The following is a 26,202-nucleotide window of genomic DNA, read 5'->3' as shown; positions in this document are numbered from 1 at the left end:
GAGGGGGGAGAGAAGTTGTGCAGTTAGCAGTGGCCACGCGCGCCGGGTTTGTTCCTCCCCAAGCCGCTGGGCACAATGGTCGGCTCCGAAGGCGGGGCCGCCCACCTCGACGTGCGAAAGAAACTCACGCTGCGTCTGCGGCGTCGACAGGAAGAGTGTGACTCTAGACCGAGGTCGGCTATAAGGTGGGCGCTTCCCGAGGGCTTCGGGAAGGCGGCTGGGTCCCCTGCGATCCCGGAAAGGCAGTTTCTCGCCTCGGCCGCGCACCTCCTGCTCTTGCCTAGACCGAGCCGAGCGCTGGCAACATGTCGGCCTACCCCAAAAGTTACAACCCGTTCGATGACGACGTAGAGGATGAGGGCGCTCCGCCGGTCGCGTGGAAGGACTCCCGCGACCTCCCCGACGGATCCGGCACGCCTACGGACAGACAGCAGTACCTGCGGCAGGAGGTGATGCGCAAGGCCGAGTCTATGGCCGCCAGCACCAGCAGGTCCCTGTCCCTCATGTATGAGTCCGAGAAGATCGGGGTCGCCTCTTCTGAGGTGAGTCTGGAACAGCGCTGGGCTGGACCGGCCAGTCACACGGGTTCAAGAAATGTTTTATTCACGATCTTTGGGGAATTATCGACTTGGCTAGAATAGATTCTTGTACTTTAGTGACTTGATGATTTGTAATAATTTGTTAACCGTGTAAAGAGATGTGCCTCTTGAGTTCATGAAAGAGGCTGTCTGCATCCCGAGAATCTTCCTTAGCCATTAGTCTGTTTAGTTGATTTTTTCTACTCCTCATTCAAAGGTACTCTTTTCATTGTACTGTCCAGGTAAGTAAAAATTCTGAACAGCAGAGCCAGGGTTAAGGAAATGGAGAGTCTGTTTCTTTTACATAATTTCTTGGTCAGAAGCCTGGCCCCAGGGCTTCAGCCATTCCTCCCTGAGTGACCCGGAACAAGTGACGTCTGTGTGTGTCCTGATGTCTGAAGCTTCAGAGGAAATGGGCCTTGAATTCTTTCCCATCACTGATCACTTCTCCACTTTACTAGTAGAGGTGTTGAGGTCTTGTCTTCCTGGAAAGCTGCTGAGTAAGCCAGAGCTGGATTTGATCGAGTCTAGGGTCTTGTCAAATCCAAAGCTCTAAATAAATGTATGGTTGAGACAGTCTATTGCTCCAATTTGCCTTTATCAGCTCTTTCCATCCATAGAAGACTTCAGAGTAGGACCTCGAGGGTTATTCTTTCTTAGGCCCCACATTCTCTTCTCAGCCTACTAGTGAAGTGGTTTTGTATGGCATTTTTTTTTTTTTAAGTTTTAAAAAATGTAATAGTAGATTATTGATATGTCAGCTAAGAAAAATTAAGCTTATGTAGCTTTGAAATGTAATGCTGGAAGCTAAAGTGTCCTCTTTCTCCATGGGTCTCCTTGCAATTCTTTTCTCTGGCAGAGTTCATTCTGACCTGATTACTTATGGTCTTGGAGAGTTTTGAGGTATATTGATTAACTTCTCAAACAGTCATCACCATGATTTCTCCATTGCCCATTTTTGGGTGATTTCCCTTGGCTACTTTCCTGTTACAGTATTCCTCATTGGCCCACTTTCTTATCTTTAGCTTGCTGAGGAAGTTTAGCTTGTAGTTCTTAACATCTCAGATCTACAGGATTCCTGCGTTGAAGTCTAAATGGAAAATGTTGATTTAGATTTGGATTATCTGAGGGCTCTGGTGATAAGATCACTAGATTGAGTGTTCCAGGCCCAAGGAAACCAACTAAGAACTGTTTGAAGAGTCATTTTTGGAAACAGTGAGGAAAAAATGAAGTAGGAAATCAGAATGCTATGAAGTTTGGTGTCATGGCAGAGAATAAACTTGAATCTGGCTTTTAAGGCTAAAGTTTAGACAAGAGGAGTGAAGAGAAGGAGGAGGAGGAGGGATGATCCCAGGAAGAGAGGAGGAATGCAAAGGCACTGGTCCAGCACCAGAGCTCCTGGGCTCCTGAGCAGGGAAGTGATTCACAGGTCGTGTGCTGGGTAAGGGCCTGGACGAGGCAATTTAGGACCCTTTCATGGTCAGAGAGAAGGTCTGGTCTCATAACTCAAGGGAGCCAAAAACATAGTAGATGTGAGTTGTTTCATTCGGATTGTATACACCCTATGCTGCCCCCAGAGGTCTTTCTGTGTATGCAGTGGGGACTGTGAGAGCAGACTCAGAGTGGCACCTCAGGCACTCTGTGAGGGTTTTGCCTGGGCCAAGCTGGCGTTACTGTGAAAAGTACACTATGATTGTGACTAGACAGGTGACAGTCTCATTAGCATGATTACACATTGAATTTTCCAGGATTGAATCAGTTCTCAATTACCAGAGGCAGGAATGGTCAGTACCCCTACCCTATATTCTCCAAACTGTCTTTGAATCACCCTCATCACTCTTTCATTCCCCTTAGAGTGGCAATGGGGGTCTGAAATAGGCGAGTTTTTCCTGCCACTCAGTGTACAGGGTGGCTCCCAACAGACCCAAGTCACCTTCCCACCTCCCAACTTAGATGGATGCCTACCAGATGCCCAGCACAATGAAACTTGCCAGAACATGACAGATTTTTATAGAAGACAGGAGCTTACAAACAATATTGGTTTGGAGAGGTCATAATCCAGTCCCGGCTTGGCAGAAGTAGGGTAATTACTTAGTCAAGTCACCTCTAGCAAAGGAGAGCTGCCCTTCTCTTGTGAAACCTGGCAAGATTTCTCACAAAAACTAGCCACAGGTCATGACTGCCAAAGGACAGAGGAGAAGTAGGCAAGGAAGAGCAGGTTGGCACCCAGCTGTTCTGCTAAGCACAGTCCAGAACTATAGAGAGACTTGTAGGCCACTCAGCTCTTCTATTTTGTAAGTGTGACTTATTTCTTCTTTTTTTCTCTAAGGTTTAATTTTTATGAAGTGACAGTCTAATCACATGGTTCGAAATTCAAAACATACAGAGTTCTATGAAGTCTTCCCTCACCCTCTGCCCCCACAGCAGCCACTTTCTGTCAGTTCCTTCACTGTGGAGATAGTCTGTGTATAAAGGCATACTTAGAGCCTTTTTCCTTTTTTTTTTCAACTTTAACCTAAGCAGAAACATGCTATACATTCAAATCTGCACATTCCTTAATAGGATTAGAGTTGTTCCATAGCAGTATATAATGTGTTGCTCCTTTTTTTTTTAAGCTATGCCGTAGTCCATTGAATGATGGCTTCTATTTATGTAGCCAGTCCCCTGATGATGGTCATTTGAGTCGTTTGCACCTTTGGGTGAGCCTGTTTGTGTTCTACTTGGACGCGGTTTTAATACACCCTTTTCACCACCCTGGCAGAGGAGACCCTCCTGGCTAGAGTACTTCTCGTTCTCTCTGGTTGTGAGCTGTCCATGCTCTAGTGAAGTTTTATGGGGCCAGGGATCTCAGTTCATGAGAATCCAGCAACAAATGTTAGACTGAGGTCTGAACAGCTGGCGCAGTAACATCAGTGGGAAGGAAGTGGTGTTTGGTAGGATTCAAACGTGATGCACTCTGCCACCCTAGCCCATACGTCCTGAACACTGTTTCATGCAGGGGCCGCACTCACCTTCTCAGTGTCTTTCCAGCACTCAACAGTCACTGAAGCCACATTGGGCATTAAAGTCAGGTGAATGAGAGAAAAACATCCTCCTAACCCAGGAACAGTGGTCATGGTGGCTATCTATTCAGGTCATCTCCATAACTTAGGGTGGTGCCCACATTCTCTGGGAAACTGGTCTTGAGCAGAGCCTTTCCCAATCCACATGAGGGGCCATACTGACCAGAGCCTCTTCTCTAAGGCAGCCTGTGGTGGTTCTGATGTGGCCAGAGTTTGTAGCACAACACTGTCCTGACACAAAAGCAAGTGGAGCAGGGAGACATCTGCTATGTTAACATCTGCTATGTTAATTCTCCAGTAGATTTCTCAGTGTCAGCTGTAGAGAAGGAACAGTCTCTTGCTCAACCTTCTATTCTCTCATATCTAAGCACAGTGTCCTTTATGTCATCAGGTGCTCCCCAAATAGTTGCCAGGCGAATAAATGCTCTGGGGAAGGGAAGGAAAAAGAAGAGGAGGGAGCAGAGGATTGATTGGACATGAAAGAGAGATTGAGGTGGGAAGAATGATTTGAGCTCTGACTGGATGAAATCCTACTCCTGATGACCAGAAAATGCCTCATTTAGCACTTCAGGCTATTTCTACCAGGTTTAAGGGACTCTGATAGAGAAATGTCATTGGTTCACATTTTCACCAGTAGGTCTGTTCTGGATTTATTTATTTTTCATAAACTATCAATGGTTGAATTCAACTGTTAGAAAGTTCTTGGATCCTAGACAAATTTTCTGGCTCCTTAACTGTAACAAGACTGATGTACTGTTCAGGTACATCAGATATCCCACACTGGAGTTGTGGCATTTGGCTATATATGCTGCTCCTTCCTGAAATGTCCATTGATGGCTGAAATGTCCATATTGTCCCAAGAGACCTTGCTTTGCTAACCAGGTCATGTGCTGAGGGAAGCTAAGGGGCTGTGTTCTCTCCAGCCTTCTGCCTCTGAGTTGATGGTTCTGAGAGTAGGAAGTGCTGTTGGAGGTGTTGTTTGAGGGTCCCCAAGATCACCCTCGGGTTCAGTGATTCCTTAGGACTACAGAACTCAACAAAACTGTTACACTTATGGTTATGATTTGTTACGGTGAAAGGATGCAGATTAAAATCCTCAAACAAAAAAGGCTTGTAGGACAGAGTCCAAAAGAGACCAGGCGTTAGCTTCTAATTGTTTTTTCCAAATGGAGTTGTGTGGACAACATTTAGTTCTCCCAATAATGATGTACAACAACATACACCACACAGAGTATGGCCAGCCAAAGAAACTCACTTAAGTCAGGGAGTCCAGAGATTTTATTGGGAGTCAGCCATGACTACATGGCTGCCTGGCTGACCTTAGTCTCCAGCCCTTCTGGAAAGTAAGCATGTGGCCCAAGGCACCCATCATAAATAACATTGTTAGCATAAACTATCTTGCCTGGCCTGAGGACTCAGATAAACAAAGAACTCTTTACCCTGATAAACCTGGGTTAGAGGGGGTAACGTGGGGATATGGGGTGAGAAACTGAAAGCTGAGAAGTTAAGGAATCAAAGGAGTGGGGTGGAGCAAGAGCAGGGTAAGTCAAGGGCAAGGAGCCAGACAGCCCTTTCTTTGGAATGTGCAGGATGTGGACAGCCCAGGTTTGCTGAGTTAGCCCTTTACTGGGCCCCAGGTCAGCCTGCACACACGCCATGAGGGGCACTAGCAGTACCATCTTTGCCCTTAGTGTTTTTTTGTGCAACCTAAAACTCAATTTGTGTTTTTGAATCACTCCATGCCACTGCTACGAGACATGCTCTGAGACTCACATGCTACTGCAGTGAGACAGAGCCCAGTTTTACACATGCTCCACACTTGCTCATGCATCTCTGTCAGCGCTTGTACATATATATGCTCTGTTGTAAGAGGAGCTATGTAATGAAGATAAATTTCAAGTTTCTAGATTCAGCTTTTTGACTCCAAATTGACTTCTGCCTACTTATCATTTCGATACCCAAGTTTAATTATAAGCTTAGTATGAGAAACTTAGTACAGACACCTTTCTCTCAGGAGTTCCGGGCATGGCTCAGGCATGGAAGATCCTGAGACCTATCTGATGTTATAAGATTTATTGGCTGTGAATTGGGTTTGGGGTCTGGTGGTCCCTGCTGCTCTTGGAAAGCCGTAGCTCCACCCACTCGGTGATCCCCTCTGGGTCCTGCCAGGCATCCCCGCCTGCTCCCTTTCACGCTCACCGCACACAGTTCCTCTTTCTCTCTCAGTTCCTCCAGCTGCTCTGGTTGCTACCTCTGCCCAAATGCTCTTGCTCCACCCCAACCCTTTGACTCCCTAACTTCTCAGCTTTCAGTTTCTCACCCCATCAGGGAACCTACTTGACCCCCTCTAATCCAGGTTGAGGAATCCTTGAGAGGGGCTTACCCTGGCAGAGCTTAAATCATGCATGGGTATGATGGCTTTCTTTTCTGTCTCTCCCAAGAGACTAAGCTCAGTGAAGCAAGGAACCAGCTGCCTTTCTCAGATTCCCACCACTTCAGTGTTGTCATAAAATGAAAAGTCAGATGGAACTTTCCTCATCTTGCCCTCCACTAGACTGTCAGCTCCATCAGGCCAGACATTTGGGGTTGTTTAGTTCACCCTTGAATCCCATGCACCTGGAACAGAGCCTGGCAGAGAGAGAGGGGGTGCTAGGTAATACCTGTTGGCAGGTATCTTGCAGCACCTCTGTCATTGCGTGTGTGTTTTCAAAGAGCACTCTGCCAGCCATGATTCTCTGATGTCTTCATGTCCTCACAGGGCCCTTGGACATACTCCATCTGTCAAGTGTCACCTCATGTCGGGCAGTATGTGCCCTCACAGAGTCTTCAGCTGTCTTTTTTACTTCCCTTTTTTCTATCAGAAATCCCTGTGCTTGACAGAAAGTCACAAGCCAAAGAGGAATTGAGATACTCCCTCTCTCTGTGTTGTCCCTCAGCATTGTACTACCAGCCAGATTTTTTCTCTGACCATCTTCTTTTCCAGTTTAACTTTAGGAAATTTCTTTTGGGGCTCAAGGGAGAGAGGGAATCACCTGTAATACTAACGCCTGAGCTAAGTCCTTGCATGTGTGCCCTTTACACTGAGGGCACTTTGCAGAACTCCCAGCCGCCCTGGTCTCTTCGGCCAGTTCCCATTCTCACAGGAACCAATGGAGAAGATGTGACATGGCCCCCTTTCTGTGGAACAGGAGCATTTGAGGCCTGCCTTCGTAATGGCTGGGGTACAGGGCCTGCTTAGCCTGCCCTTTCTGTCCTGGCACTCTTGGTGTTTGCTCTGTCAAACCTTTCTTCCTCATTGGTTAGAACTAGGTCACAGGCACATGGAGTCAGTCCTTTCCTCTGCCCCTGGGGGAGGATTTTAACAGAAGTTCCTCCTATGCTGGCCTCCTGACCAGCAGATCACCTCTGGTAAACACAAGCTTCCAGCTCACAGAAACTTCCAGAGAACAGAACGGCACTCATTTTCTGGCCTTCCAGCCTGACAGCAGGATAAGCCACCCCTACATATTTCTCTGCACTTCTCTGTCATAATATCTAAATCAGACATTTGGTTTCCATACCAAGTCAGCACAGTGATGCAAACTCTGAGACTTTGAGAGACTATGTCACTTGCAAACAGAAAAAAATAAAATCTCACTGAAATGAGGAAGATATTGTCAGCTACTTGTTACTGCTGTGACTCTTCAAATTGATGTAGAGAGGCCGTGGTGGGAAGGCAAGTAGTGGTGAGACAAGCCAAGCTGTGATGGGAGAGCTCGCTGTCAGGGAAACCGAGAACCTGCCTCCTGGCGGACAACTGAGCCCTGGCCACCACTTCCATCCTTGGCTGTCCTAAGTGCCTCTCCAGCTTCAAATTCTTCTGTCTTCTGCAGTATGTGAAATAAGCTGGGTGAGACTGGACTGTTAGAAATGTATCAACTCAGAAAACATGTGAATGTGGGAGAAAATCATTTTAATCCTAATTTATAGCTCTCCTTTGTTCTAGAAAAAACTTAGAATGGATGTGAAGATGACAAACTTAAAGTGTTGGAAGAAGTGGAAACTCTAGATAAATTAGCAGATCTATTTTTCCCTGAAAATTAACCCTTACAAAATTTGCTTGACATATTAACAAACACAGTCCAGAAAACATTTTTCTTTTTACTTGAAAAAGTCTGATGGTTTCTTCAGACATGTCTCCTGAGCTGGTGAAAAAATGTTTAAATGTTCAAAGCTGTAAAGCTCAGCAGTTTAAGTTTATTTCCAACAAGAGTTACACAGAATTTAATAGTAAATTCAACCAATGCGTTAGCTTTTTGTCTGTACATTATTTTTAAATTTCATCTGCTAAACATTAAGAATTCAGATTATACATTGAGCCCCTAAATGTCTTGAAAGCTTTCTCTTAACACTTTTGTATCTGAAATGGACTCTCAAACACATTATCTATAGTTTTATATTTTCTTCAAATTTCCAGGGTGTTTGTTTAAATTGTTCATGACTTTGTTTTTAGGTATCAGGAGAGAACATCTCTAAAGATTATTTGCACAGTTAATAAAATTGCTGAGCCACAGGGAGATGCAAGGTTAGAAGATTGAGAGGAAGGCAGCTAAGGACCGGAGCCACCCTTATGAGGTGAAAGAAGAAAAGCTTGAGAGGCTTGGGAGCCTTCTGGTTGGAAAGGCAGATCATATGGAGGAAACATGCTAGAATGGCCTGAAAAAGGGACTGAAGCAAGTTTGGCACAAATGAAAGTGTTAGTGTCGCTTTGGTGGTGAGTTCACATCCACAGCCAGAAGCATCAGCTCTTGAGGAATAAGGTCCGTGCTGTCCCCGTGGTCACAGAGCATCATTCGTGTGCCCATTTGGCAAATTTACAGTGAGCAACTGCTCTGATTGAGGCACTAGAAACACAGCAGTGCATAAAGCAGGTCCCTGCTGTAAAGAAAACTAAAACTAAAGCAGGTCAAGGGTGGAGAGTGGAGGGTTGAGGGTGAAAGATGGAGTTCAGCTTTAGCGAGGATGTTCAGGGAAGTGGCCTCTGAGTGGAGTTCCAAATTAAGTGAGGAGGAGAGTCATGCAAGTACCTGGATGAGAGAAGCATTATTGGCAAAGAAAGTAGCATGTGGAAAGGCCTTCTGAAAGGGTCACCCTTGTTAGAAGTTTTAAAGGTGCAACTATGCAGTAACTGGAATCAGACATTAACAGGGCCCAGAAAGGACCCTAGAATCTAGTGTACAAAATAGAGTTTGAAGACATGACCTGAGCCAGGTGGCTCAATGGGAATGCCCATATCTGAAAAGAGGAAGTACAAAACCATAGTCCATGGGGCAGTGCTAGGTGAAAGCCTGTAAGGGTGACCAGGTCTGCTGCCAGTGGAAGCCCTGCAGTCTGATCCCCACAAGCACACTTTATCCATCTAATGTGGTCCTGTGAGCTGACCTCATAGTGGCAGGAGGGGAAAGGGACTCAAAAGCAAATAGAGGTAAGGCAGAGTGGGGAAGACAAAAATATGTGTTGTCAGAAAGGATAGTGTGCCTCACACAAATGCCAGCATCTGTCCTTGTATGTGCTCACTGGGGGTTTATGAAGAGCCTGCTGTGTGTGGTCCTCTACAGGTAGAAGAAAAATCACAAAAACATGAAATACCATTGCCTCTCATTTTCCGCAGGAGCTCGTCCGTCAGCGAGGAGTCTTAGAACGCACAGAGAAGATGGTGGACAAGATGGATCAAGATTTGAAGACCAGCCAGAAGCACATTAACAGCATTAAGAGTGTGTTTGGGGGGTTCGTCAATTACTTCAAATCCAAACCAGCAGAGACCTCACTTGAACAGAATGGCACCGTAACCTCCCTGCCCAACAACAGGTGAGTGGGTCTTCAGCTATCCTGATGTAAAGTAGCAGGGTTCAGTGCAGATGGCCAAGACTCTCAGGCCACTTCTAGTGCCTTAAAGGGATCCAAGAACCCTGTAAGATTCTCATTAGAAGGCATTGGTCTTCCAACAGTTTGAAACATACCTATCTCTAGCACTCCTGATGATTTTCATGTGTTTGACATCTAGTCTGTAAATTCTGCTTTAGTTGGGTCTTCAGTAAATTACTGTTCCAGTAATTGTTACCCCAGTAATTTGAAAGAGAACATTCATCTCAGAAAGCTTAATCAATACAACTATGACTCAATTTACAAAATGTTTGCTTTGGAAAGTATAGTGAACTTTTGCACATCTAAGCCAATTTTCCAATTGATTTTTTTTTTTTTAATTAGAGATTATTTTCCTCAAAAGTTTTGGCTAAAGTTATAATAAAATCATACATGCGATTCTGGTGGGCATTTAAAATGTCATATGTTCAAAGATAAAAGAATTGAATTTCCACCACAATAGATTACTATTATTCATATCTCAGATCATGTTTTTTATTATAAAAACAATGAAGCCACATTATAGAAAATCTACACCTTACCGACCATAACACAAACACTTAAAATTTAGTTTTTCCTTTTATTCGGTGTTTTCATAGTTGTCGCCAGAGTATTCGTTTGGCTTTATAGCTTGCCGCTTCTATTTAACCCAGAAAAATGTTTAATGTAACGCTATCATACAGGTTTTCTCTTTCTCTCTCTGTCTCTCTCCTTCTCCCCCTCTCTGTTATTAATTCTGATATACAGAGCTATTCTTTATGAGGTATTTATTAAACTATATAACCAACGTAGAATGACATGCACACATCTTAACTGGAGAACCAGTGACTATTTACCTGTGTATACACACCTGTGTGGCAACCACCAAGATAAGAAAGTAGAGTGCAGTGGGGAAGAAATTAGGAAACTATCTCCAACTCACATTTGGGCTGGGGAAAAACGAATGTAGGCAAAGGAGCCATGGTGGCAGCAGAAAGAACAAACAAGTGAAGCCATTGCACTTACAGAGGGGAAACTGCAGGAAAAGGAGCAGGTAGTTAGTAGGGAGCCCAGGAGCTGTTTCCTGTAGACACACTAGTCACGGTTATGAGGGTTTGTTTGTTTTTTGGCTCTGCTATAATTACCATTCACCCCTGATTATCCAGCCTGACCCTAATTTCAAATATCTTGTCACTCTTTTATCCCAACTGGAATAGTTTTTTTTGTGTCAATATGCAAATCAGAAAGATGATTTGTGTCCTCGTCTTTGGCTACATGTAATTACCATAAGAAGTTTGGATGTCCCTTTGCTTTGGACTGAGACATCCACCTTGCGCAAACACAGCACCAGAGTGAGCCCTAGGAGAAGTGGGAAGCTGGTGAGTTTGTGTTTGGCACTAACCTGTGTCCTCCATGCCTCCTCCCAAAGGCTGCTTCTTGGGACTCATGGGACTCCCATAGCCCTGATCATGCTTTAAAAGCCATTTAGATCCTGGAGCTCCATGTGCAACTTTATTTTGGGAGGAACATCTTGAAAACTGAAGCAACTCACTCTCATTCAGCTGTTGCCCAAATGTGCATAGAAGCGGATCTGTACAGCTTTGTAGGAAAGGCCGCTCCAGTGGCATTGCATGGGTTCCTTCCTTCATCTAAGCGCCCACACCCTGCGGGCCCATGCCTGTGGCAAGGAGACAGCTGCAAGAGCAAGGTCGGTCCATCTGTTAGAAGGTATGGGAAAGGCCGACTATCAACAGCGATGCAGTGGAGGCTCAGTCGGGGAGCCTGGCTCTAGGAACTAAGGAGCTAACCTTTTGCATGGAGTCAGGGTTGCATGAGAGCCTACCAGTTGAAAGAAGGGGAAAGGGGGAGACACATGGCAGTCACTGCACTGGAAAAGCCCAGACAGGGCTTTTCCAGTGCAGTGACTGCCATGTGTCGCAGGAGGGCATTGACTGTTTCCAGAACAGGAGCCCAGCAGGCTTTTAATATTGAGGCATGGCCTGTAAGCTCCTAATCCCTAAATTTGCAAAGCTCGCTACAATATATAATTACTTCTACAAAATGTAGTAAATTGTGAGTAAATTTTTGTGATCTGTTAAAACCCTTAATTCATAAATAAAGGAATATTTATCATTTAAAGACTCTTAAAATAACAGATCAGACTTCTGTCGAGTCATGTGTTTCATGTGTATGTCCCTATCGCACAAACCCTTTTGCCTTCTCTTAAAGTTTTCTTTCTCTCTTGGTAAACCAGTTTTGTTCTAGCTGACAATGCTTCATAAGTTTCTCGCTCTCATTTCCATTTAAAGCTCATGGGGCTCCACTTAGGTCACAGATTTAGCCACTAAACCTGAAACTCTCTTATTTAAGACTTGGTTTCTGCCCAAGAGCAATCACTCTTATACTTCCCTTTCTTATCACTTCTGTCACTATCCCTAGAATTGGCTTTCTTTCGGGGAACCATTTTTCACAAAGAAAGCAAGTGCACAGAAAAAAAGTTGGCTTTGAGGTAAGCATGCTGGGTGATGGCCAGGCAGGCTCAGAAGCCTTGCATCTCCCATCTGCACCCAGCCCAACAACACACGAGGCTGACAGACATGCTCAAAGAAACCAGTTGTATGTTCTAAACCTTTGGTCACTGCTTCCAAGTAATGAAATTCTCAGATTTCAGAACACTCTGCTGTATTCTGCACGTCACTGGTACACTGGGGGCCCTCAAAGCCATTAGCCTGACGAAGTCCAGACTTGCTCCGCCGAATGGACGGAGAGCCAGTAAAGACTTTAACTAGAGAAATGCATGTCAGGATTGTTAGAAAGATGCCCAGCATCTTGGGAGTAAAGATTGGAAAGGCGGGGTAGGGTGCTAATCTCTGTGAGGGTAAAGAGAGGCAGGGCGGAAGGAGGGACCACATTCCTGGGGTATGTGAGGGATCAAGAGGACTTTCGTTTCATGGATTGCTGAGAGTGGATCTGTGAAGAGGGAGAGCAAAAATGAAGAGCAACTGAGGATTCCAGCTTAGCTGAGGAAATGGCCAGGCTGCTGGTCAGCAGAGGTAGAAAAAAGCAGACTGTGAGAGGCCCAGCTTCCAGAACACGTGTGATACCTGTGGGGATTCAGTGAGATGTCGAATGTAGTCTGAATATCTCTGAGTTGCTGAATGAAGTCCCTGTCTACAGCTGGAGCAGCCCAGGAAGCAAAATCAAAGATATTTTGTAGAGACTTACATGATGAGAAAAAAACCCGAATGACAGAAGTCAAAATAGGAAAATAATAATTGAGTACACTTTGTAATTCAAGTCTACTAATAAGAATGAAATTCTTAACTGAGGTTTAAAGTTAGTGTTCTCTATCATTTAATTGATCGATTGCCAGTGGACATCTGTAAAGGCTGTTCTCTCCTCGTGGCTGTGTAAAAACAGGTGGTTGGGCTAGATTTGGCCTACAGGTCAAAGTTTGCTGACCCCTATTCTAAAGTACCTACTGGTGGTTTCATATGCTTCTTTTCCACATGGTGCTAGGATCCTCATTTTCCTGAGGGAGAGCTACCTAACCAGATGCTGTGCTTCTGAAGCAGGTGTCTCGGATCACTGCCCATGTGGCCAACAGTGTCGCAGGAGGTGCTGATGGAATTCCTGCTGCAGTCAAAGGAGCCATTTGATTTTCTCATATAGGCATTAACTTGAAAAGACTGTCCGTACTGCCAAAGTGGTTTTCCTTTCTAAAAAATTTTTTTTCTTAACTTTAATCCAAAGATTAAAAGAAGCTATAAGTACAAGTAAAGAACAAGAAGCACAGTACCAAGCCAGCCACCCAAACCTCAGGAAGCTGAATGACTCAGGTTAGCAGGGACCTGCGTTCCCACCCACATTTGGCTTTGGTGTTGGCTCAGGGGCGGGGGAGGGGGGTTAGTGGGAGCTCCAGCTGTTTTCATCTCATATTCTGGGTGAAGGGTGTTAGGGACCCAGCACTGCTCTCAGGGAGCTGAGGTATATGTCACCATGGAGGGTGGCATGATGAAGTAGGAGCCTGTGTCTTATCGAAAGTGAGTCTGCCTCATGTAGCTCTCAGTTCCTTTGGAAGCGAAAAGGCAACTGCAGGAAAACCCATATGATAAGTAGAAAAATGGCCCTCCAAAGATGTCCACGTCCTAATCCCCAGACCTTGTGAATATGTTAGATTATATAGCAAAAAGAGAATTACAGTTGCTAATCAGCTGACCTTGAGATGGTAGATTATCCTGGATTATCCAGTCAGCCCCAGTGTGATCACAGAGGCCCTTTCTAAGTGGAACGGAAAGCAGATAAAAGAGTGTCAGAGTGAAAGATGGAAGATACTATGCTGCTGGCTTTGAAGATAGAGGAAGGGGGGCCACCTATTAAGGTGATCTCTAGAAGTTGGAAAAGGCTAGGAATTTGATTCTCCCCAAGAAACTCCAGAAGGAACAGAACCCTGCTGACACCTTGATCTTAGCCCAGTAAGACCTGTGTTGGGCTTCCAAACTCCGGAATTAAAGGATATTTGTTTATTATAGCAGCAGTAGGAGACTAATACAGCCTCCTGAGTAGGCAGAGACTAATACAGTACCCCTGAGTAGGCAGAGAAGCAGCAACATGGACAAGGTGTGCAAGATAGAATGTTTTGTGTCGTATCAGCCTGTTAATATCAAACGACAGGTCCAGAAACATCCCTTACCTGGAAGGGAATTTAAGCCTCCTGAGAGCTTCCGTAGACCCTCAGGCCATTGGCAGGGCTCTAGAAACTAAATGCTTTATATGCTGCCTTCGAGGAAAGCAGGACTCACCCTGAACGTGCTGGAACCCGCCAGTATCATGGTTGACGCAGCTAAGGAGAGGACTGATGGAGGAAGAAAGACTAAGATTGACACAGTTCAGTTCAAGAAGGGCGAAAACTCCGGGAAGTGTGGGACAACTAAAATACAGAAACCTGGAAAAAAACCTGAGCTCTTCATACCTTGAAGAAGTAGAGTAGGAGCCCTACACCCAAAAGATAATTTTAAGGGTGTAGAATGGCTTCAGTAAGGTATGCTTGAGGAATTCCACTAAGTCTGAAAAGGAAGTTTTCTAAAAAGATGTAAACTGAGATGACAGACAGGCTTTTCTATGCATTTAGAAACTGAAGTTGAAGGAAGATTTATTTCTTGGGGCAAATGTGCATTTTTTAGCATTTCTTGTTAACTCGTTTATGAAGTGAAAAAGAGTATAGAAATAAATTTCAAAAGGAAAAAAAATCACCCATCCCATTTTTGTAACGTAACAATTTTTATTTTTTAAACTTTGTCTTTTAGACTTTGTTCACAAGCCTTTGGTGTTTTGCATTATTGCAGATCTACTGCCAGATTATGGTTTGAATCTCTTTCTCTTTCCTGAACTTGTGTGTCAGGTGACCTATATGTTGAGAGTCTTCGATCTCTAAAGGGCTGTCCCCAAGGAAGAGTCTCTCCCACTCCCACCAGCCTGCCTAGTGCTCCTGCCCCCAAATGTTATCCGTTTCCACACTCATCTCTTTAGATGGCCTCAGAACCAACCACCTCATTCCTTCCACCCATTTTCCATATTAAGATTAATTTGGTGAGGCAACATTGCAAGAGATGTGAGTTAACCATTCTTGTGTTTCTTTCTAAACTCAGACTCTGTCCCTGCAGGGACCAGTTCTACTGTGAGTACTGATGCTTACCCGAAGAACCCACACCTTCGAGCCTATTACCAGAAGGTTGACAACAATCTAGGTAAGACCGGAAGCTGCACCAGCCTCTGCAGGTCCCTTACTCGAGACACTTGTCTTGCAGGCACCTCATGCCTAGCCAACCAGTACACCATTAGGCACCCAGGTTCTCAAGACCAAAACCTGGTGTCTGCTTCTCTCTCGCCACATGTCAGATCCAACACAAGTTATGTCCATCTCACCCCCTCACTCTCTGGAGTCTGTCCACTTCTCTCCATCCCCACCTTTCATCTAAATCATGACATCAACAGAGACTAGGAGTGCCTGAGAGGCCATATTGTGCAGCCTGAACCCTGCTTGTTCTAATCCTTACACCTGACATGGGGAGCCCCCATTGCTTCCCTTGTGAACCAGGCTCAGGAACAAAACCTGCCTCTGAGGACTGGGGGAGGGATACATGAGAGACCCCATCAAGCATGTAAGAAACTTCCTGGTCTGATAAGAGCTGGCACTCATGGCCATGACAGCACATTGGCCACACAACTGGTTCCTTACAGCCCAGGTCTCTCGCCCTGGCCTCTGGCCCCTGCCTTCCTCTCCACCCCTCCTGCCCTCATCACTTTGTGGTTCCCAGTTCTTTCCTGCCTCACTGCCCCCATCTGCCTGAAGAGTCCTTCCTCCCATTCTTTGCAGGCTGGCTTCTTCTCATGCCATGAGCCCTGCTTTAACGTGGCCACCTCTGGTCTCTCAAGCACCCTATTGTTTCCACTGTAGTAACTCATCTGATGTCTCCCTGACCAAACTATAAATTCCCAGGAACACAGGAATATTTCAGTTCATCACCACTTTACACTCAAGGCCTAGCAGGCAAGCACTCAATGATCATTCTTTGAATGAAAGGAGCGAAGTCAGTTATTTGAAGTTCAGATGGAGCGTCACGTATGCGGACAGTAGGAGTTAACCTGTGAGCAGCTTCCATGAATTTATTCTAGGTGATGTCTCAGATAGTGCCTCTTCCTCTGACCTTTGTCCCATAACTACTTAGGTTGCTCGTTAGTCTTTCACCCCCATTAGGAGATGGCAAAGTGGGTGAGACAAAAAGTAAAATGTACCCCTGCTCTAAAGTTGTCTAGTAGAAGACAAACCTTAATCTCATAAAGATACATAATAGATGTCTCCAGGAGGAGACACAGCGTGGGCCCCGCCCCTGGTTCACACAGAGCAGCGCCCATCCAGCAGCCCTGATTGGCCAGCGTAGAGGGCATGTTAGGCAAATCCATACTCATTTTCTTTTTAGTAACATTTACTTTCATTTCTAAGTATATAGATTAATTGTATAAAATTGTAAAGTTAGATAAAGTGCTTGAAGAAACAAATACCCCAAATCCTCCTATCCAGCAGTGGCCACTGATATGGTGCCAGTCTTTCTGTTTTCATGTACATATGTCTAGTGTCAAATGTACTGAGGATCATTCAGTATACACATTTCCTTATCCTGCTTTTTCAGTTAGATCTTGAACACTTTCCTAAACCTTTTTTCTTAAAATTTCTTTGAAAAGCACTTTACCATTTCCATCCCCTGCTGTTCAGCACTTAGGTTACATCCATTGTTTGCTACTGCAAATAATCCTCTGTCCATTCTCGTGAGGGAGCCTTTGGCTACATTTTGTAGCTAGATTACTAGAAATGGAATTACAGAGTCCAGGAATAGAATCTTTCTTTTAAGCATGAAAAGAAATCTTTACAGAAATAAGACATTGATTTTAGAGAATAGACATAAGCCAGAACAAATAAATAAAAGAACTATAATTTTACCACCCACAGCTCACCACTGCTACCCTCAGTGTGAATGTCAGCACTAGACTTTCATCGCTGCGGGGAAGAGGGCCCATCTTAGCAATTTCCATGCCCTGGCAGGTTCTCTACCAGACTCCACCTGCCCTTTGCCCTTAGAGCCCAGGGAAGCCCCAGTCAGCCACTCACCCTTCTGTCCTCTGAACTCTGCCCTGGAGCCAAAAGCCTCAGGCAGAAGGTGCATGTGTGGGATCTGCTCCAGAGGAATGCAAAGGGGACTGAAGGCCTTCAGTCTTCCCCACCTAAAGTTTTCCCAAGGAAGATGAGGGAGATCTGCAGAGGGTCAGAATTCAGTAAATCCAACCCACCCCTAGAGACTGAGGGTGCTTTTCAAAGAAATTTTAGGAAAAAAGGTTTAGGAAAGTATTCAAGATCTAACTTTATCACACTTTTTATCTCAGTGTAGCTATCTGCCTGTTCTTTGCTATCACAGCTGCTGACAAGCTTCCTATGGCCTGCGGTGGCTTCACACATTTTACTTTCCATGGTCATGGGTTTCAATAAACTCAAGAAACATGGAGCTGAAGACTATTTTTATTGATCCTGCTTAGATTTATAGTACCAATACCAGTATTTTCTGGATTCTGGCTTTTTTTCACTTGGTTTTTTTATCTTTAATTTAGCATTAAAGGGGCTTACAAAGCACCATCTCTTTTTCTCTTCCCTCTGGCTCTTTCCTGACCTGCTGTTCTTAGTAAAGAAAGCAGCTCTAGGCATGCTGCCAGCTCCCACTTCCCATTTACATGTGTGCACACATGCATGTGCACACACACATACTCACAAAACCTAGGAAAGAGGCTTTATTGTTCACCCAGACAGAATGAAGTCAAGACTCATCTCTGCAGTTGGCACAGCGCTAGAGGACCCCAGGGTCCCTCCACATGTCTCTTCCCCTTACTCACCCTCAGCTCTCTTTATGTCATCTGTGCCAAGTTAGCTTTCACATACTCTTAAGGTTGGCCACGTCCTTATAGACAATATCCCTTTTAAAACGAATGTGAGATTGATTTTTACAATTTTTTGAAACAGAAGGAAAATATTTATTACCAATAGTGGAAAAGCCTAATGAGGGAAATAGAATGAGCTCAGAAGAAAACTGGCACCAGGGTAGCTCGTTATGGCCAGGCGCTCCTAGGGGCTCAGGTCAGCTGTGGTCAGGGTCTTGGGCAGGCTGGAGCTTGCCTAAGGAGCAGGGTCAGAATTTGTACTCAAATTTAAAAAAAAAAAAATAATTTGCACTCAGGCCCAATGGAATTGGCCTGGATTTCCCCGAATACTGCATTTCCCCTGGTGGAGAATTTGAATTTCAGCAATAATGATGTAACCTAGCACAAGAGCTGAACCTTTGCCTAAGGCAGTGTACTCCACAGTTACCTGGGGCTTAGCCAACTGGCATCTCTAAAGGAACTGAGGATCTTTAGCATTTTATTCCTTTTGACATGGGGACCCTGGGCTGCAGGGATTTGGGCATCCAGCTTGTACAGAGGCCACTGCCTTCTTCCTGACCTTAAAGTAAGCAAAGGAAATGATGCCAGGCCAGTTCTGGGAGATTGTCATAACCTAGAACATTTGCAACATCAGTGTGGTGTTCAAAGATCTGGGAAATGGTAACAGTGAGTGAACAAGTGAGAAAATGTGAATTTTCCTAATGTTGGTAAAGGGGCCTCCCAGCATCTAGGTCCAACAGGAACATCTATGGTTCATGTGTTCTCTGGCAGAGCACCTCAGGTAGCAGGGCAGCGACAGACACACCCCCCCTTCTCCTCCCACTTGCAGAGGAGACTAGGGTGTGCAGCCTTCTCCAAAGAGATGTCTAGGGCTGGAGCAGCCTGGATACAGGAGCTCTCATTAGACAGCGCTTCCCAGGTCTGTCTCTCAGACATATTTCCAAATATAGATTCTCCTATTTGCCATTCTAGAGCTGTGCTTGATCTAACTTTAGGGAGCTGGAGATGGAAGGAAGGAAAGCAGGCACCACTCACTGATGTGGGGTTTTTGCTCCTGAAGAGCAGACTAGTGAGTCTGGCTTTTAGTATCCAGCATACCTCTCCCAGGTACTCATTATAGGGTCTTGAAAGGGAACGTATTTTCCAGGGCCCTCGGTGCCCTTTTCCATAGGTACTGATCCTGCAATTTGCAGCAACCTACTAGAAGGTTCAAAGGCTGCTAAAAAGTCACGTAGTTCTATATGCATTTTTTAAAGCACTGGAAGGACAAACACCGTTATATTAACAGCCGTTATCTTAGGTGAACAGTGGGGAGAGTAGTGACTCCAAGCACGTATTACTTTTTATTGAGAAAACAGATTTTCTCTTCACTTGCATCTATTTTGGAAAATATAACCAAAGCTCTGAAAGGTAGCCTGTTTCATGAGAAGGACTCGGTGACCTAAATGTTGCTGAGCACCTGGGAGGGAACAAGAAGCAGTTCCCAAAGCATGTCTTTTCTTCTCTCACAGATGAGCTGTCCATGGGACTGAGCCGGCTAAAGAACATAGGCCTGGGGATGCAGACAGAAATTGAGGAACAAGATGACATTATTGACCGCCTCACAACCAAAGTGGACAAATTAGATGTCAATATAAAAAGCACAGAAAGAAAAGTTCGACAACTTTAAAGACAGAGAAGTTCTACTTCATTGTGATGAAAAGATTCAAAAGATCTTTTAAACTCCCAAGAAATTTCATTTATTACTTTAGTATGTGATTTAACATGTTTGCAAATATTATAATAGAGTGGGTCTTAAGAGATTCTGTTGTTTCGAAGAAGTGTGCATCCCACTTATTCTGAGAACCAACTCTTCTCTTAGTTCTTTGAACTGAATGCTTAGAGTTTTAGTTGGAGCACAGTAGCCTGGCCCTGAATATCCTGGGCTTTTGACTATTACCATGCTGAAATGACAAGGAAAAGTTGTGTTTCTCACTTTAACGAGCAAATGGAAAGATGTGGGCAGAATTTCAATCCCTGTTTGCCAATATTTCATTCCTAGGTCTTATCATCAGAGTGCTAAGGGAGGGATAAGAGACCCTGTGAGCCAGTTATTTGTGGGGAGGGTCCTTCCTTCCCACATCTTGTGTAGCAGTGATCACCCCCCCACACACACACACAGACACTAAGCACACTAAGCATATTGTGATTCAGCTTCCTTGAAAAGGATCGTTATAAGATTCAGAAATGGAGGATGTCAGCATTATTTCATGTTTTATTGACATGTCACCTCTTCCCCTCTTGACCTCCATCCTTGGTGTGCATTTTAGTAGAAGGGGCTCAGATAAGCCCTACTCATTGCAGTGCCTGGAAATACATAGAGAAATGAGTAAGCCCTTATTTCCCATACGTCTTCATCTCTGACTCTCTGTCCATGAGGAGAAACAGATTCTCCACTGGCTCATGGCTGCTTGGCTTACCAATGGGAGGACCTGTAGAGTTGGGAATGGAGCGTCACACAGACATGGCCAAGCAGTAGTGTTCCTGCACTGAGCCCTCCACCCCTTTGGGGCTCTTCCTGACCTCTCCAGGGATCCCACTCACTCTCCTTGCATGTTTTACAAGGTGAATTGACTCAGCACTTGGTTCTGTGCCACCCAGTTTCAGGACTGGAACTCCACAAATGATGCTGACTTTGTATAGAAGGATTTGGCTAAAAAAGAAAGACCAAACATCATCATTTTAACTGGTCCAGTTTGTTCTTTCGTTTCTTAAAAAGAATCACTTAAAAGCATTACAATTGCAATTGATTTCTATAATGAAATGGATTTCTTTGTGTTGGTACAAAATAATGGAAGCCACAAAATAATGGAAGCCACAAGACTCTTGTCTTTTTAAAAAACAAATTAATGAAAATATTTTGAAGATGGAGAAAGGGACAGATTTTAGTAAGACAGATTATGTCAAAAACTTTAAAATACCAGTGTCTTTTACCTTGAAACATGGCACCGAATATGTGACCTTTACCACTTCCATCGTGGCCTGTAAACAAAGTCCCTTAAAGCAAAGGAAACTTCTTTAGAGTGCTGCAGCAATGAATGCATCAGAATTTATGTAACAAATCGTTTTTACAAGTTCCATCCATGCATGACCTTCCTAAGAATATTGACAACCTCCATCAACAGATGCTTTCTGTCAAGTTGCAGTCGCCTCAAGGATGTGATCCACAATATTATGAATGTCCCAGGATGTAAGGATGTGATCAAATTAGACATTTATTAGATGAGCTCATCATGATTATTCTCTTGGTAACTAGTGAAAGGAAAATTTTTACATGTATACCCAGCCCAAAGTAAATGAGTTTACAGGGCTTTCAGCAAAAAGGCTGCTCAAAAAAACATGAAGCCAGAGAACAGAGCAGCCAGTGTGTATATTTCATTCATTCTAATTGTTTCTGATTTTTTCCTAATACCTTTCATGTATGTCATATTAACTTTTTCCTGCTTATCATCATCACACAGACTCACAGAGACTAGTCATTATACCTCAGACCTAAACTTTTTTTTTTCAAGTAGATGCAGCCACCTGCCACTAAACAATCTCTTCAGCAGCCTTCCATTTGCATAATGGGATTACTGATTTAACTGACTTGAAGTAAAGCAGCACCTTATTTTATGTACCTTCCCTTGTCTTTTGTTGGATTGATGAAGCCAATCACCTCTCTCCTTTTTTTTTTTTTTTTTTTACCCTTAGCCTATGGAAGGAGAGTTGCCCTCACTTTTATAGAAATTTGTCTTCCTCTGACACATTAGAGGGCCTCATATCATTTATTTTGTTCTTTTTCAGAGGCCCTAATTCTAACGTCTCAGCCAAGGTATTATCTCTAAGCTACAAGCTAGCCAACCACTTTCTTCTTCCCACACCCACCAGAGACCCTTAACTGGTTCTACTTTATAAAGCAAAGTTGCTTGCATTTTCAGAGAACAAAGACCTGAGGAGCCTCCAGAAGCTTTGCACATGATGGCGATGATCAAAAAGAAAACATTCTATCCTCTAAACTAGATACCTCTCATGGGGACACTCAGAGGTGCCTGGGCTGGGTTTGACTGTGGAATGGGCTTGGTAAGACATAAAAGATGAATTCGACCTTTGCCAGAAGAGGCCCACAAGACAGATTTTTATTTCCACAGTTGAGCTGGAAACAAACTGTGCCTTCAAAAAAGTGGCTTTTCTAACTTTAGGCTGGTTATATGTTAAATGTTCTGCTAACTAAAAATAAGTGCATTCTCCTCCAGAGGAAACTGGAAACTATTTCTAACATCTAGCGATTTGTAACTTAGCAGTGGGATTGCCTCGTGGTTTTTTTTTTTTTTTTTTTTTTTTTTGGCACACTCTGTAGGAAAGGAAACCTGAATTTAACTCAGGTGGTGAGAAAACAACATAAGTGCATTTTAATTTCTCTAACTCTTTGTGAATATGTAATTTTAAGTGTACACTACACCAATTTAGTAAAAATCTTATACTTTGCCTGGATAGGTCTTTTCTGCAAAATTTTTAAAGTTAATGTTGTTGAGCATCTTCAGCTCTGATGGGTAAAAGATCTTATGTACAGAATGATGATCTAGTCATTAAAAGTGCTCATGAGAGGATGTGCTTTTTGTTCCGAGTCTATATCTGAATAGCTCTTATTCTCTGTGCCTTCAATTCAACAAATGACCATATTCCATAAAGTACAATGTGAAGTTTTTAAATCAGAATCTGTTTCCTACATAATCATTTTCAAAGAGTTGGTAGAGGGGAATCCTCCTCATTTAGTCTTCCTGTGTTTGGCCTTCCCTGCCACATTTAGCTCCCTGTCACGGTTAGCCCTATGAACCAGCTTCCTTCTTGAAACCCTCCTCTCATCTGTCAGAGTACTTTCCTATCCATCTCCTACCTCCCTGCTCACTCTGCAGAACTGTCTAGATGAGGGCTCAGCAAACTGTAAAGGGCCAGAGAGTAAATGTTTAGGCTCACAGGCCAAATGGTTTATCACAGCTACTCAACTCCACCACTGTAGCACAAAAGCACCGTAGCACAAAGATTACATTACATAAAAGTGAGTAGCCATGTTCCAGTAAAACTTTACAAACACTGAAATTTGAATTTCATGTAATTTTCACATGTCACAAAATACTCTCAATTTCTATAAACCAGTTAAAAATACAAAACCGCTTAGTTCAGAGGAGGCACAAAACATGCTGGGCTGCATTTGGCCCATGGTCCGTAGGTGATCACCCTGAATAGGGGGTCTTATTCAAACTGCTGAGAGGTGCTTCTTGGGTAGGAGTGAGCAATGGATGAGCACTCTGCTTCGTAAGTAGCTTCCCCATCAGAGCTCTAAGCCCCTTTCCTGGGCAACACTGCAGCCCACAGAGAGAGCAGGCCAGGACTAGCCTTAGCTCCACTCTCCTGCCTCCATTTTTATGTCTGACCACAGGCCTAGGAACTGCTTCTAAATCTGAAGGCTCTGAGAAAGCACCTGGGCTTAGGACATCTTATCCATCGGACTACCTACTTGTGCATGTCCCAAAGGCCACTCTGGTTTTAGCAGATAACATCTTTGGGCATCATTATAAATAAAGGACTATGAGGGTCTGAACACAGGCAGTGGACTTTTCCGTGAAGACAAGGGAGAGGACATTACATAGACGCATGAGTGAAAAAATCAAAGTAGCTCACATTTGGGAGCTGCAAGCACAGAAAAGCCTGTAGTTTGGGTTATGGGTGGGAGATGACGTGAGGAAGGCAGGCAGGTCCCAATCTGAAAGGCTTTAGGGGCCAGAAGGTCAATGAGGAGTCAATGACAGGGAGCCGTTTATGGATTCTAGGCAAGAGTGACATGATCCGATTTGCATTTGAAAAGACCATAAAGAGGCATATTAACATAAGAGAAAAAAACTAGACCTAACTGATGAAGGAAATGATAAATAATGGTTCACCCACAGCTACAATGGACAGTTGTGGCTATTAAAAGCTTTTAAGGAGCATATGGGATAATGCTTGCAATATTAACATTGTGGGGGAAAGAATGGCTGTAAACTGATTATACAGTATGCTACCGATTTTGTAGTTAACCAAACCAAGATACATATTTCAGGGGGGAAAAATTACCCTTACATTGGTGGACAAACAGAACAGGCGAAAGAGAACAACTTAATAATGATCCAGGCAGGAACTGAAGAGGGGGGACCACACTAGAGCTGTGACAGAACAGGGAGGAGTGACAGGACAGGCTTTAGTGATAGATTTGCCAGTAAGGGTGGCATTGAAGGTAACACTCAAGATTTCTGGTCAAAAGAGCTAGTAGCAGTTTTATTTCACCAAAGGAATACAAAAACACAAGCACATCTGGGGTTAAGGGCAGAGGAAAATGACTAAATATTGAACATGTTGAGTTTAAAGAACTTTGGGATATCCAGGTGGATTTCAGATCTGAGCCAAAGGTGGTGCACAAAACAGACCAAAATCTCTGCCCTTGTGGAACTTAAATTCTCATGGGACAGAAGACAATGCACAAGACAAAGAAGAAAATTAGTAGTATGATAACATTGACCATGCAGGTCTGGGGCTTGGGAAAGATGTGGAAAGGATTTGGGCATTGTCAGAATATAGATGGTAGTTAAAGCCACACAGGTGAAGAATAGTTCCCAGGGAGAATGAGAGGAAAGCCACAACCAAGTCCTGGAAATACAGACATGGAAGGCCACAAGCAATGCCAAGAACCCAGCTCAAGATAGGAAAAGAAGAACAATCAGAAAGCAAAAGCAGAGTTTGGAGGAGGGAGGGAGTGATGTTCTCTAATATTGTAGAGAAGTACATCAGGACAGAGTGGTTTCAATGGAGTGGCGTGGGTAGAATCCAGATTATGAGGGCTGCGAAGTGAGTATGCAGAAAAGAGGGGAGATTACTCTCTTAAACTTGGCTGTGAAGGAGGAAGACAGGGTGATAAACTAGGAAGTGGGTAGAGGACAGAATCCAGGGAGAGACTGGACCTTGTGTAAAGGCTAGAGAGAAAAAGCGGGTGACGAGAGAGGTAGGATAGAGGAGAAATGCCACAGAAGGAGAAAGGTCAGTCACAGACCTGAGAAGAAAGACCGTTTCCACAGAGAAAGGAGTAGAGAAAGAATGTAGATACTTTTAGTTTGCTAAGCCTTCATAATGAAATACCATTCAGTGACTTAAGCAACAGAAATTTATTATCTCACAGTTCTGGAGGCTAGAAGTACAAAATCCAAGAATTGGTGGTGGTGATTCCTTTTGAGGATGGTGAAGGAAAAATTGTCCTAGGCCCCTCTCCTTGGCTTATAGGTGGTAGTCTTCATGTTCACATAGCGTTCTGCCTGTATCTTCACATCATCTTCCCTCTGTCCATCTCCCTGTGTCCAAATTTCCCCTTTTTAGAAGGACATCAGTCATATTGGAATAGGGCTCTCACCTTAATGACCTCATTTTAATTTAATTACCTCTGTAAAGATCCTGTCTCTAAATCAGGTCACATTCTGAAGTACTGGGAGTTAGGACACCAACATATTAATTGGGAGACGAGAGGGAGGCACAATTCAATCCATAAGAGATATAAATAAGTGTGTAGTTGGGAATGAGCTGATATCTGACAGCCTTTATTTTCTTTGTGAGGCTGAAATTGGGGGGAGCTGAAAGAGGGATGGGAGCAGCAGGTATCAAAGAAAGGACTGTCAAAGACCCAGCTGAGCTGGGGACTCAGAAGGATCCCGGTAATGAACACACTTCATGAATTAAAAAAATAGAATAGTGGGGTCTCTAGCCCTATAGTCACCAGTTATTTCATGACTGCTTGACAGCAGATAGGAGAGTCCCCAACAGTGTGGCCAGGGTTTGAGAGCAAGCCTCCTGCCCCGTGGCCAGCTAGCAAAGCTAAGGAAGACAAGTTAGAAGTCAGAACTCTGGCCTGAGGCCCAGAGCAAGGGTCTAGTTCCTTGACCAGAGTCACAAGGCAGGAGTCTGGGTACTAGAACTGGAGCTTAGATTAGAGAAGGACTAGAAGCAAAACTGATCTGACATTGATCTCCATACTTTAGTGCAAAGAAGAATGTCCCAAAGTCTAGGCAGGACTCAACTTGAAAATAGGTGAGGATCAGGGAGTAAAGCAAGCCATTATAGATATGCAAGATCTGCTTATCTCATAGAAGCAGCATTTA

At 44.1% G+C, this 26,202-nt stretch overlaps 1 protein-coding gene across 2 annotated transcripts; it reads left to right on the top strand.

Annotated features, from left to right (window-relative positions):
• Nucleotides 1-77: 77 nt before the first annotated feature.
• On the top strand, nucleotides 78-22,740 carry SNAP29 (synaptosome associated protein 29). Of its 2 annotated transcripts, none has more exons than XM_011355935.2 (5): nucleotides 78-542; nucleotides 9,291-9,487; nucleotides 13,274-13,359; nucleotides 15,169-15,267; nucleotides 19,516-22,740. In XM_011355935.2, exons 1-5 carry the CDS (start codon nucleotides 306-308, stop codon nucleotides 19,671-19,673), a joined length of 777 nt encoding a protein of 258 aa, XP_011354237.1. In that variant the 5' UTR covers nucleotides 78-305; the 3' UTR covers nucleotides 19,674-22,740. The 2 variants fall into 2 exon arrangements, with proteins under 2 accessions (XP_011354237.1, XP_011354239.1); XM_011355937.2 differs by having other exon boundaries at nucleotides 80-542; nucleotides 15,184-15,267.
• The last annotated feature ends 3,462 nt before the right edge of the window (nucleotides 22,741-26,202 follow it).

The sequence above is a fragment of the Pteropus vampyrus genome, unplaced genomic scaffold, assembly GCF_000151845.1.
Source record: "Pteropus vampyrus isolate Shadow unplaced genomic scaffold, Pvam_2.0 Scaffold23, whole genome shotgun sequence".
Classification (NCBI taxonomy): domain Eukaryota; kingdom Metazoa; phylum Chordata; class Mammalia; order Chiroptera; family Pteropodidae; genus Pteropus; species Pteropus vampyrus.
Note: the sequence above shows the minus strand (reverse complement) of the source record. Positions and strands in the feature narration are given on the sequence as shown.